Here is a 14622-nt window from a genome sequence, read left to right as displayed (position 1 = left end):
GCTGAAATTATGTCATTAATGTTGTCATCATGTGTCGCTTCATTTTGGGGCAGGATTTCTCCTCATAGTGACAAGATAGCTACACAGTAGCTCTGGTCTAATTTCTTGTCTTTTCAACATTCCCATTAAAAAGGGTATGCTTCCCCAGCAGTTATTACAGAAGTCCTTGACTTGAATTTTACTGCCTCTGCTAGAGTCATGAACCAATCACTGGCCGGGGAGGCATGCTCTGATTGACCAAAACTTGGACATGTGCCCACCTCTAGAGCCAAGGATTAAGCCAACTACATTGAACTCACATCTCTAGAAAGAGGGGATAAGGTTGTTTCTGTGGAAAATGTCAATGTTGTTCCCAGAAGCAGAGGAAGTGAGTGCTGGGAAGGCAGAAACAGAGATGTCTGACACATGTGGGGAGGGGTTTCTTGTACTTCAGATGGGCTCACTTGAGTGTCTGCAATCAGCTGCCAGACCAGCTGGGGCTTGCTGGTCTAAGTTAGACCTTTTAGTGGGATTGCCCAGGCTTAGGTACTGATTTAAACAATCAAAACTTTTGGGAAGAATTTGAGAATATGCTAGAATTTAATTATGATAAACCTTAAGTTATAGAAGGTGAAGAGTGAATTCAAATTATGATATACTCAGTGAAGTATGTGAATACACTTCTGTACAAGCACCACACGTTAGCTATGTTCTTGGGTAATGCTCTTAACCTATGTATGCCTCAAAATCCTTATTCTAAAACTGGAAAAAAAGAGACCTGCCTTTTTTCCTTTTGTATTTTTCTTTTTTTTTTTTTTTTTGGCTTACTATATATGAAACTTTAAGAGCAGCATCAAAAATACATAAAGTGATGGGCTTTCAATAATTATTAGCTATGATTTTTCTTTGGTGTTGAACTAGCTCTCAAAACTTAATTCTGTCATTTATACATGATCTCATCTTCCCCTCCATTTCTCCAATGTTGATTATATATTTCATACATTTTTGCATTGTAACATTTGTATATATCCTATTTCTCCCAGTATGTTGTAAGTTTTTAGAAGACAAAGACTTTGCTTCTTTGTGGCCTTTATTACTTAACCCACACCAACGCTTTTAATCAACTGTTTTATTAATAGCCATCTTTCACTAACCCTGGGGAAAACTTGGGAAAATTATCTCTTAAATCCTCAATTTCCCCCGTTTAGTAATATCTACCTTGCAGGTGTTCTGTAAAATTATTTAAATGTCTTGCACAATATCAGACACATATTAAAGATTACATAAGTGTCTGTTCCTATCTCTTTTGTATTCCATTTAACAAATAATTGTTGATGGTGGTAATGATTATTATTTTCTAAGAGCTAATTAGTGTTTGGGAGAGCATAGACAATGGGTTAAGAGGAGATAGATATGACTTGAGAACATCCAGGAAGAAGCTACTATAATGTGGTCCCATTTTATTAATTAGGAAAGTGTAAATATAGGAAGAAAAAGTTATTTTAGATGTGATGTGACATCTTTTGTTGTTCACTAAACCACCACATTTTCTATATCCATATGATGTTTTCCATGATAGAATAATAATATCAAACATAGGAGTATCTTTTGAATTGAAATTAGGATCTTTAGAACTTTTTCTTCTTTCATGACTGAGACTTTGTACCCATTGAACAGCAACTCCCCATTTTCCCCTCCCTGCCCCCAGCCCCTGGCAACCACCATTCTAGTTTCTGCTTCAATGAGTTTGACTACTTTAGATGCCTCATATAAGTGGAATCGTACAGTATTTGTCCTTCTGTGACTGGCTTATTTCCCTTAGTATAATGTCCTCCAGGTTTACCATGTTGTAGCATATGACAGGATTTTCTTCTTTTTTAAGGTTGAATAATATTCCATTATAGGTATATACCACATGTTATTTAAGCATTCATATTTTAATGGACATTTAGGTTGTTTCTGCCTTTTGGCTATAGTGAACAATGAACAAAGGAGTGCAGATATCTTTTTGAGATCCTAATTTCAATTCTTTTGGATAAATACCCAGAAGCAGGATTGTTGGATCATATATAGTACTCTGTCTAATGTTTTTAGCAACCTCCATACTGTTTTCCGTAGTGACTACACCATTTTACATTCCCACCAACAATACACAAGGGTTCCAATTTCCCCACATCCTTGCCAGCACATGATTTTTCTGTTTTCTGTTTGTTTGTTTGTTTGTTTTGTGTTATATTTTGTTTGATAATGGCCATCCTAATAAGTGTGAGGTGATGTCTCATTGTGGGTTTGACTTGCATTTCCCTGATGATGAGTGATGTTGAACATCTTTTCATATACCTGTTGGCCATCTGTATGTCTTTGGAGAAATATCTTCAAGTCTTTCACCCATTTTTAAATTGGGTTATTTGTGGATTTTTTGCTGTTAAGTCGTATTTTGGATATTAGCCCCTTATCAGACAGATGGTTTGTGAATATTTTCTCCCATTCTGTAAACTGACTCCTCATTCTGTTGCTTGCTTCATTTGCAGAGCAAAACTTTTTATTTTAATGTCATCCCACTTGTCTATTTTGGCTTCCGTTGCCTGTGATGTTGGTGTCATATCCAAGAAATCATTGCCAAGACTAATGTCATGAAGCTTTTCTTTTATGTTTTCTTCTAGGAGTTTTACAATTTCGGATATTGCATTTAGGTCTTTAATCCATTTTGAACTGATATTTGTCTAACAAAGCTGTAATGGCCACTGTAACAAAAAAGTACCTTCAGACTGAAAGATGAAACAGGCAATTCTGTAGAATATGAAAGAACTTATTGTAAGGTAATTTACTTATGGGAAAATTATGAGTTAGAGTGGACAAATGGGCCAACAGTTCTGCGCAAATTATTCTCCACTACCAGATCCCTGTTAAAGTACTTTTTTTAATAGTGTAACTCGAGTATTAATGATTGACAAGACAAAGGGACAAAGAATGAGGTAGCGCCACGGGCCATATCTCCTGGTGGTCTTGTGATAGATGATTGTTTATAATTGGTACTATTACTAGTTTGATATTTATGTCAGTTGTCATGCTATTCAGCTGTTAATAACAAACATATTTATGGCTACATTTTAAGGAACACAGATAATCATCAACTAGAAAGCTTTTATATTCTTACTAAGGACAGTGAGGTTGGTCAAAGGTCACAGCATGAAAGGATACAAAGATGGAGATAGTTTTGTTCACACGTACATCTATACAATGTTTGTGTGTGGTTTAAGATTAAGGTCCAATTTCAGTCTTTTGCATGTGGGTATTCAGTTTTCCCACCATTTGTTGAAGACATTATCTTTCTCCCATTGAATATTCTTGGCACCTTCTTAAAGATTAGGTAACCTTATATGCATGAGTTTATTTCTGGGCTCTCTATTCTGTTCCATTTTCCTATATGTCTGCCTTTATACCAGTATCATATTTTTGATTACTATATCTTTGTAATATGTTTTGAAATTAGGAGTATGAGACCTCCAGCTTTGTTCTTCTCAAGATTGTTTTGGCTAATCGGGTCCTTTGTGGTTCCATATGAATTTTAGGACTGCTTTTCTATTTCTATAAAAATGACACTGGGCTTTTGATAAAGATTACACAAATCTGCAGATAGCTTTGGGTAGTATGATCATTTTAACAATGTTGTCTTCAAATCCATGAATACAATATGCTTTACCATTTCTTTGTGTCTTTTTAAATTTCTTTAAGAAATATTTTATAGTTTTCAGTTTACAGGTCTCTTATCCTCCTGGTTAAATTTATTCCCAAGTATTTTATTCTTTGCAATGCTATTATAAATAAGATTCTTCTCTTGTTTCCCTTTTTGGATGCTCATTGTTAGTGTATAGAAATGCAACTGATTTTTGTATGTTGATTTTGCTTCCTGCAACTTTACTGAATTTGTTTACTAGTTCTAAGAGTATTTTGCTGGCATTTTTAGATTTTTCTACATATAGGATTATGTCATCTATGAACAGAGCTCATTTTACTTCTTCCTTTCCAATTTATACACCTTTTATTTATTTTTCTTGCCTAATTGCTTGTGGTATGACTTACAGTACTATGCTGAATAGAAGTGGTTACAGTGGGCATCCTTGTGTTATTCCTGATCTTAGAGAAAAAGCTTTAAGTCTTTCACCATAATGACGTTAGCTGTAGACTTGTCATATATAGCCTTTATTATGTTAAGGTAAGTTCCCTCTATACCCACTTTGTTGAGAGTTCTTATCCTACATGGATGTTGGATTTTTTCTGAATCTCCCGAGATGAGCATATAATTTTTATCCTTGGTTTTGTTGATGTGGTGTATCACATTAATTTGTGGATATCAAGCCATTCTTGCATAACCACTTGATGATGGTGTATAATCCTTTTAATGTATTGTTGAATTCAGTTTGCTGATATTTTGTTGAGAATTTTTGTACCGTTAGCCATACTCATCAAGGGAAAAAAAAGAGATCTTTAGGTATCTAAATGTTGAATGACTATAATGTACACCTGAAACTAATATAATATTGTATGTTAGCTATATTTTAATAAAAGTCTTTAAAAAAGAAAAAAGAGAGAGTGCCCAAATAAATAAAATCAAAAATTAAAGAGGTTACAATCAACACCACAGAAATGCAAAGGGTCATTAAAGAATAGTATGAACAATCACATACCAACAAATTGGATAACCTAGAAGAAATGGATACATTTCTAGAAATAAGCAACCTTCCAAGACCAAATGAGGAAGAAACAGAAAATCTGAACAGACTGTACCCTTCTCAAACTATTGCAAAAAGTTGAACAGGAAGGAATGCTTACAAATTCTACAAAGCCAGCTTTACCCTGTTAGCCAAACCAAAGACACTACAAAAGAAAAAAATTACAAGTCTATTTCATTTATTTCTGCTCTAGGCTTTGTTATTATTTTCTTTCTGCTAGCTTTGGGTTTAAGTTACTTTTCTTTTTTCTAGTTATGTTGTGTATTGATTTGAGATCTTCCTTCTTTCTTATTGTATACATTACAGTTAGAAATTTCCCTCTTAACACTACTTTTGTTGTGATCCATAAGTTTTGGTATGTTGTGTTTTGTTTTGTTTTTTTTGACTGATAGTATTTTTTAGTTTCCCCTGGATTTCTTCTTTCACCCATTGGTTGTTTAAGAATATACTGTTTAATTTCCACAAATTTGTGATATTTTTCCATTTTCTTTTTGCTATTGATTTCTAGTTTCATTCCATTGTGATCAAAAAGATGCTTTGTACGATTTCAGTGTTTTAAAATTTATTAAGACTTATTCTGTGGCTAACAAATAGTTTATCTTGGATACGCTCCCATGTGCACTTGAGAAGAATGCAAATTCTGCTCTTCTTGGGTGGAGTGCTCTGTAGATATACAATTGGTTTATAGTGTTTTCAAGTCCTCTATCTCCTTATATGTCTTCCCTGTGGTGTTCTGTTCATTATTGAAAGTTGGATATTTACATTTTTAAATATTATTGTAAAATGTATATTTCTCCCTTCAATTCTGTCAATTTTTACTTTATTTATTATGGGATTGTGTTTCTAGGTGCATATATGTTTATAATTGTTATATCCTCTTTCTGTGTCAAATTTTTTACCAATATTCTTTGTTTCTTGTAAACTTTTTCAATTTAAAGTCCATTTTGGCTGATAATAATGCAGCCACCCCAACTCTTTTTTGGTTTCTATTTGCATGGAATATCTTTTCCATTTTTGTACTTTCAACCTTTTAATGTAATTGTAGCTAAAGTGAATCCCTTGTAGCATATGGATGGATGCTCTTTTTTATTCATTCTTCCAATCTATGTTTTTAATAGGAGAGTTTAATCCATTTTCATTTAACAAGATTACTGATAAAAAAAGGATTTACTTTTGCCATTTATTTATTTGTTTTTTGTATGTCATATATGCTTTTTATTCCTCAATTTCTCTATTACTGCTTTTTTTGGTAGTGTGCAACTTTGATTCCTTTCTTATTTCTTTTTAGTTTTTTCTTAGTTATTACCTTGGAGAATACAATTAACATCTTAAACCTATAATAATTTAGTTTAAATAATATCAACTTAGTTTCAGTAATGTATAAACACTCTAATCCTATACATCTCTATACATCCCCATTTACATTGTTATTGTCACAGGTTACATCTTTACACATTGTATACCCATTAATATAGAGCTTAACTTACTGTTTTATGCATTTGTCTATTATATCATATAAGAAAAAGAGAGAGATTTCTAGTCAAGATGGCAGAGTAAGTAAACACTGCACTCCCCTTCTCTCAGGACCACATTCATTACAACTAAACCACAGAACAACCATTATGGAGAATCACCTGATGTCTAGCTGAACTGAAGCCCTACAACTATGGACATAAAGAAGAAGCCACCTTGAGACTAGTAGGAGGGGCAGAGATGCAAGATGGGCTGGTCCCACACATGCATGTGACCATTAAAAATTGGGAGGGATATTTATCCTGTGGAGCCCCCCACTTCCCGCAAGGAACAAAGGATCCCAGCCCCTCCCCATCTCAGAGTTTCAGTGCCGAGGAGAGAAGTCCCCATAACTTCTGGCTGTGAAAACCAGCAGAGATTGTGACTAAGTGAGATGTAGGGCAGCTGCCCTCCCAAGTGCTCCTCTTAAAGAGACTATGCACAGATTTACTCACTGATGGACTGACTTACTCTGAGCTCCAGCGCTGGGGCAGCAGCTTGAAAGGCACCAGGGACATATGGGGAAGAACTGAATTGTCTAGCTTCAGAGTGAGGGGCAGCTTTCTCCCAGACACAGGAGCTGGCAGAAGCCATTGTTTCTTTGTTGAGCCCTCTCCCTCACTGTGGGCAGATGCAGGCAGGTGCCATATTTGAGTCTCCATCAAACTGGCTATCACCTTTTGTCTGCCCCACTCTAGTGATTCCCTGAGACCATGCCCCACCCAACTTTTGAGTACATACAAGCTGCTTCCAGTGGCTTTTCTGTATAAACCACCTGCCTTGGCTCAAGCTGTGGACTTTTCTAAAATCTCTCAAAGGTTCACAAAACCTGAACAAGCAGCATCTGGCTTCAGTGTATCCTGTACCTCTGGCTGAGTAGCCTTGTGTCTGGCACTAGTGATAGCCAGCCTTGGTTCATGGCTTGGCCTCTCAAGACACCTAAAAGGACAGCATGGGTGGCAATCATCTCTGGGTTGCTTTGTGGCTCATACCAGGTGGCCCCAGGTGGGACACAGACTGTGGCTGAACTTGGCCTTCAGCGGGTCCCCTTCCAGGAGGCCCAGGGGCTGGCAGGCCAAGTGGCCAGGTTTGCAATGGGCCAGGTAATCTTGCAGCCATCTGAGGATGACACACCCAAAGGGCAGCCTTGGCAAATACCAGAGTCCCTCTGAAGTGAACCCTACTCTGTAGGGTCAACCACTGCAGAGAGCTCCTCCACTGTAGTCACAGCCAGTTCTCACAACAAATCAGCCAGGGGTTAATCCCTCCCATTGATGTGCAAACAGCAAGCAAGTCTCAAATATAATAGGAAGGCACACACAACCCACACAAGGGACACAACTGGAGCACCTGGCTCTGGTGACCAGGGAGATTGCACCACTGGGTCTCACAGGACAGCTACTGCATAAGGCCACTTTACTAAGACTGAGAGGCATAACAGCCCTTCATAGAAAGAAACGCAGGGAAGCAGCCAAAATGGGGAGACAAAAAAAATTCTGAAAAAGAAGAATAGAACAAAGCTCCAGTAAAAGAACTAAAGAAAATGGAGACAAACAATCTATGAGAAACAGAGTTTCAAACACTGGTTATAAGGATTCTCAATCTCAGGGAGAACTTCAGTGAAGAGATAGGTGACTTAAGAATGGAGATAGAAAACATGAAATAGAACCTGTCGGAAGTAAAGACTACAGTAACTGAAATGAAAAATACATTAGAGGGAATCAATAGTGGATTAGATGAGGGAAAGGATCGAATCAGCAATTTAGAAGATAAGGTAGCATAAAACACCCATTCAGAAGAGCAAAAAGAAAAAAAGAATCCAAAAAAATGAGGACAGTTTAAGGGGACCTCTGAAACAATATCAAGCATACCAAAATTTGCATCACAGGGGTACCAGAAGGAGAAGAGAGAGAGCAAGGAATTGAAGAAATAATGACAGAGAACTTCCCTAACATGATGAAGGAACTAGATATACAAGTCCAGAACGTGCAGAGAGTGGCAAACAAGATTAACCCAAAGAGGCCCAAACCAAGACACATCACAAGTAAAATGCCAAAGGTTAAAGACAAGGAGAGAATCTTAAAAGCAGGAAGAGAAAAGCATTTAGCTATCTACAAGGGAGCTCCCACAAGACTATCAGCTGATTTCTCAACAGAAACTTTGCAGGAACTATTCAAAGTGATAAAAAGTAAGGACCTACAGCCAAGACTACTCTATCCAGCAAAGCTATTATTTAGTTTCGAAGGACAAATAAAGAGGTTCCCAGACAAGAAAAAGCTAAAGGTGTTCATCACCACCAAACCAGTGTTACAAGGAATCTTGGACATCTTTATGTAAAAAAAAAAAGATGAAAAATATGAATAAAAATGGCAATAACTATGTATCAATAATTACTTCAAATATAAGTGATTAAAGGCTCCAGTTAAAAGACACTGGGTGGCTGAATGGATAAGGAAACAAGATTCTTACGTATGCTGCCTATAAGAGACTCACTTTAGATCAAAAGAAACACAGATTGAAAGTAAAAGGATGAGGGTAAAGATATTTCATGAAAATGGAAATAAAATTTAAAAAGCTGTAATAGCAATACTTATACCAGACAAAATAGACTTTAAATCAAAGGCTATAACTAGTGACAAAGAAGGACCCAGTAATCTCACTTCTGGGTAATTATCTGAAGAAACCCAAAATGCTACTTTGAGGGGATATGTGCATCCATATGTTCACTATAACATTGTTTACAATAGCCAAGATGTGGAGGCAGCTTTGGTGTCTGTGGATGTATGAATGGATAAAGAGTAGGTGGTACATATATACAATCAAATATTGCTTGGTCATCGAAGAGAATGGTTCTCACCATCTGCAGTGGTATAGATGGATGTGGAGGGTATTGTGCTGAGTGAAGTATGTCAGATAGCGAAAGACAGATGTAATGTGATTTCACTTCTGTGTGGAATCTAAAGAAATAAACAAACAAAACAGAAACAAACTCATAGATACAGAGAACATTTTGATGTTTGCCATATGGGAGGGGAGTTGGGAATGCGTGAAAGAGGGAAAGGGATTAAGAAATATAATGTGGTTTTTACAAAGTAATCATGGGGATGTAGGGTACAGCTAAGGAATATATTCGATAATACTGTAATAACTATGTATGGTGTCAGATTGGTACTAGATTTATTGGGGTGATAGATGCAAGGGGGATGGAGGACAGGGTGAAAAAGATAAAGGCATAAAGAATTAATACAAATTGTTAGTTACAAAATGGTCACAGAGATATAAAGTACAGCATATGGAATATAGTCAATAATATGGTAATAACTATGTGTAGTGACAGGTGGGTCCTAGACTCATCAGGGGGATTATTTCTTCAATTATATAAATATCTAACCACTATGTTCTTCACCTTAAATTAATTTAAAATAATATTAAATGTCAACTTTAATTGAAAAATTTTAAAAGGGGGAAACGGTGAAGTCCCCTACACCTAAGAGTTTCAAATTTTCAGGTATGAAACAAATAAGTCATGAGGATATAATATACAGAATGGGGAATATAGTCAATGATATTGTGATAGCATAGTATGGTGTCAAATTATTGCTGGATGTATCATGGTGATCACTTCCTTAGGTATATTAATGTTGAATAACTATTGTGTACACCTGAAACTAACATAATATTGTATGTTAACTATATATACATTTTTTATTTTATTAGTTTCAGGTGCACAAGACAAAGAAATACTTAGATGTTTATCATTTATATCCCTCACACTGTGTGAACCCCCCTACCCCCATCTACTATCCCTCTGACATCGCACAAAGCCATTACATTTACACTGTCTCTATTCCTAATGCTGTACTCTGCTTCCTGTAACCATATACATACATATATATACATATTATAGTTGGCATTCATTATTGTTCAGCTTCAGGTGTACAGTGCAGAGATCAGGCATCTACATCACCCCAGAGGTGGTCTCCCAAATGGGACACGTGTCCATCGGATATCCTACAAAATCTTTACATTGTTGATTACGTTCCCCAAATTAATTTTCAAAACCCCGTGGCCATCTTGTGGTTAACTATATTTTAATAAAATTATTTTTTAAAAAGAGAAAAGTTATATACTATACCAAAATTACAATACTACTGGCTTTCATATTTACCTATGTAGTTATCTTTGCCAATGTTCTTTATTTTTTCTTAGGTTTTGAGTTAATCTTTAGTGTCCTTCATTTCAGCCTGAAAGACTTCATTTAAGATTTCTTGTAGGGCAGATCTATTTGTAACGGACTCCCTCAGCTTTTGTTTATTTAGAAATGTCTTCATGTCTCCTTCATTAATTCTTGGTTGATTAATTTTTCTTTCAGGACTTTTCAATCCCACTACCTTCGAGTCTTCATAGTATTTGAGGGAAAATCAGCTTTCAGTCTTATTGAGGATCCTTTGTATATGAGGAGTCACTTCTTTCTTGATGTTTTTCCCAATACCTTCTTTGTCTTTGCATTTCAGTGAGTTGACTATAATATGTCTCAGCGTGATTCTCTTCAAGTTCATCCTGCTTGGAGTTCTTTGAGCTTTTTGGATGTGTATATTCATATGTTTCCTCAGATATGGGAACTTTTTAATCATTATTTCTTAAAACATTTTTTTTGATCCTATCTCTTTGTTTTTCAGTAATGACTATGTTGATATGTTTTATGATATCCCACAGGTCTCTCAGCCTCTATTCATTTTTATTCATTCTTTTTCTTTTGATTCCTCATACTGGATAATTTCAAGTTCACTGATTCTTTCTTCTGCCAGCTTAAATCTGCTGTTGAACCCATCTAGGAACTTTTTCATTTCAGTTATTGTACTTGTCAGCTTGAGAAATTTTTTTGTTTCTTATTATAATTTCTATCTATTGATTTTCTTATTTTTTCATACATCATTTTCCTGATTTTCTTTAGTTCTTTGTCCATGGTTTTCTTTAAATCATTTAACATATTTAAGACAGTTGATTTAACATCTTTGACTAATAATTTCAATATCTGTTCTTCCTCAGGGATGATTTGTTGTTTTTTTCCAAATTTACTTTTTTCCTATGAATGGGCTATACTTCACTGTTTTTTTCATATTTTTACAATTTTTTTTGTTCAAAACTGGACGTTATGAATGTTATATTGTAGTATTTATGAAAATCTAATTCACTCCTCAGAGGTTGCAAAATCTTGCTTCCTGAGTGCTGGAGCCATCCATTTGTGACTTTTCCAAACTGTTTTTTACAAAGTGCATATTCCTTGTTGTGTGTAGTCATTGAAGTTTCTCTTCTGTTATCTTTGTGGTCAGCCAGTGGCCTAACAAGGATTTTCTTAAATGTCTGGCTCCCAAAAGGGAAAAATAAAAGTACTGCTTCTTTAAATCTCCTAGAAGTTGCTTCAGCCTCTAGGGGTTGAAACAATGGCTGCCAGACTTTGTTCTGGTTCCTCAGTGATCAAAGGTAGTGTCATAATCCTGAGTTACAAAAGACAAAGTCGTTGTTGCTCACCCTGGCTACAAGGAGCTGCAATCAGGAATGTGGCCCACTGCCTCTATTGCTTCCTGTCACAGAGAGAGAAGTTAGAGATGGCAACCAATACCTCACTGAAAGGATTAAATTCACTGCAATCTACTGACATTTGCCAGCCTCCACAATATGTACTCCCCTGGATACTGCAAATGTTTGACTAAACTCTAGAATTTCAGAACGTTTGATTAAGACGCTTCCTACCAGTTCAATAGTTACTTAGGTGGAGGGATGGATTTTTGGAGCTTCCTACTCTGTCATCTTCTGTCTAAACATAGGTTTTTATTTCTCTTAAGTAAATACATAAGAGTGAAATGGTAAGTATATGTTTAATTTTTAAGAAACTGCCAAAATGCTTTACAAAGTGGGTTCCAAAGTATCATTTTACAATCCCATGGGCAGTGTATGACAGTTCAGTTGCTCTGCATCTTTATTGGTAATTGGTATGGTCAAGCTTTTTAATTTTAGATGTTCTAATGAATATGTGGCCATAACTTGTGCTTTTAATTTGCATTTTTCCTAATAACTAACAGTGTTGAGCATCTTTTCTTTTTTTATTAGTTCCAAGTGTACAAAACAACATAATGATTAAACACCTCATAAAGTGATAAATACAAGAATTCTACTGACCATCTGACATCATACATAGCTATTACAATACCACTGACTATATTCCCTATGCTGTACTTTACATCCTGTGACTGTATGTATTTTTTAAATAATAGTTGGCATTCAATATTATTTTACTAGTTTCAGGTGTACAGTGCAGTTGTTAGGCATTTATGTAATTTAAGAAGTGATCTCCCAGTAAGTCTAGTACCCATCTGACATCATACATAGTTTTTACAACATTATTGACTATATTCCCCACACTGTATTTCACATCCCCGTGACTATTTTGTGACTATTCATTTGTACTTCTTTTTTTTTTAATTAAATTTATGGGGTGACAATTGTTAGTAAAATTACATAGATTTCAGGTGTACAATTCTGTATTACATCATCTATAAATCCCATTGTGTGTTCATCACCCAGAGTCAGTTCTCCTTCCATCACCATATATTCTATCCCCCTTGCCCTCATCTCCCAACCCCCACCCCCACCCCCCTTACCCTCTGGCAACCACCAAACCATTGTCTGTGTCTATGAGTTTCTGTTTCTCATTTGTTTGTCTTGTTCTTTTGTTGCTTTTGGCTTATATACCACATATCAGTGAAATCACATGGTTCTCTGCTTTTTCTGTCTGACTTATTTCGCTCAGGATTACACTCTCAAGATCCATCCATGTTGTCACAAATGTTCCTATATCATCTTTTCTTACCGCCGAATAGTATTCCATTGTGTATATATACCACAACTTCTTTATCCATTCATCTATCGAAGGACATTTTGGTTGTTTGCATGTCTTTGTTTACGGTGGCCAAGACATGGAAACATTTGTACTTCTTAATCCTTTCACCTTTCTCACCCATACCCCAGCTTCCCCCCATCTAGCAACCATCAGTTTGTTCTCTGTAACAATGAATCTATTTCTGTTTTGTTCGCTCATTTATTCTGCTTTTTAGATTCCACATAAAAGTAGGTCATATGGTATTTGTTATTTGCAGTTTGACTTATTTCACTTAGTGTAATACCCTCTAGGTCCATCCATATTATTGCAAATTGAGCATCTTTTCATATGCTTATTTGCCATCCATATTTCTTCTTTGGTGAATCTGTTCAATCTTCTGACCATTTTTACTTAGACTGTTTTGTTTTTTCTTAGTGTTGAGTTTTGAGAGTTCTTAATATATTCTAAATAAAAGTCCTTTATCAGATATATTATTTGAAAATATTTTCTCCCAACCTATGGCTTGTCTTTTCATTTTTTAACAGTGTCTTTTGAATATTATTATTAATTTTCTATTAATTATTATTATTATTAATAGTTGAATTATCTCATTTACTCATCACAAAATAGTAGTAGCACTATTACTATTCCAACTTTTCTGGTAAACAAACTAAGACTCAGAAGAATTAGTCATTTGCCAAGGTCACAGATTAGTAATTGGTGGAGCCAGAACTTGAAACCAGGGCCTCTGAGACCATGGACTGGGATTTTAACCTCAATTCTAGACTAGTACTCATGCTTTGGGTATTGAGATGAAGGTTTCTTCTGGGTAAGTATGTTTGGCATCACCACCTCTGCCACTAGAACAATGCAGGTCTGCCAAGCCTCTTCCCATGCTTCCATTTTTTTTAATCTCCTTTCCTCCAGACTGGTGGAAGAAATAAAAGAGCTGTGTGATGGCCTGGAATTAGAAAATGAAGAAGTTTACATGGCAACCACCTTTAAGGACTTCATCCAACTATTAGTGAGAAAGTTGCGAGGAAACAACAAAGAGAGTGAATGCATCATTGACTACGTGAGTTCTGGGGGGCCCCATGTAGGTATGGCCCTGCAGACCCCTCAGGCATCCATATCTATGGATCCAAAATGACACATGGGGGAAACCTGGATGTACAAGAAGGAAGGATCCCCATGAGACCACCCTTCAGTGTCCCAGGCTCTCCCTGGCAACTTGATACCCTAAGGATGCCAGAGCAGTAGGACAACCTCAATAGAGGAAATTACGGTCTAAGATGCAGTATTTGGGATAAGTTCTGAGTCCTAAGACATGAGACCAGGATATTAAGAAGAGGCTTTTACAGAGGACTTCTCTCCCTGTTTCTCCTTTGATGGGCTTTTCCAGCAGTGGCTGCATGTCTACTGTGCCTCCAGCTCCTGCCAGATCACCCTGCCGGGACTCTGGTTCCCCTGGGTAGCCCTAGCTCCTAATACTGGTACCACCACCTCCTCCATTTGTCC

At 36.2% G+C, this 14622-nt stretch overlaps 1 protein-coding gene across 3 annotated transcripts in view; it reads left to right on the top strand.

Moving 5' to 3' along the window:
* The window catches only part of ALDH1L1 (aldehyde dehydrogenase 1 family member L1), a 133336-nt gene that overhangs the window by 84954 nt on the left and 33760 nt on the right, over nt 1-14622 (top strand). For all 3 annotated transcript variants that reach the window (XM_074340450.1, XM_074340449.1, XM_019719138.2), the window contains one exon: nt 14032-14179. In XM_074340450.1, the coding sequence (XP_074196551.1) occupies nt 14032-14179 (148 nt within the window). The remainder of the gene's footprint in view (nt 1-14031; nt 14180-14622) is intronic.

Source organism: Rhinolophus sinicus, linkage group LG09, assembly GCF_036562045.2.
Source record: "Rhinolophus sinicus isolate RSC01 linkage group LG09, ASM3656204v1, whole genome shotgun sequence".
Classification (NCBI taxonomy): Eukaryota; Metazoa; Chordata; class Mammalia; order Chiroptera; family Rhinolophidae; genus Rhinolophus; species Rhinolophus sinicus.
Note: the sequence above shows the minus strand (reverse complement) of the source record. Positions and strands in the feature narration are given on the sequence as shown.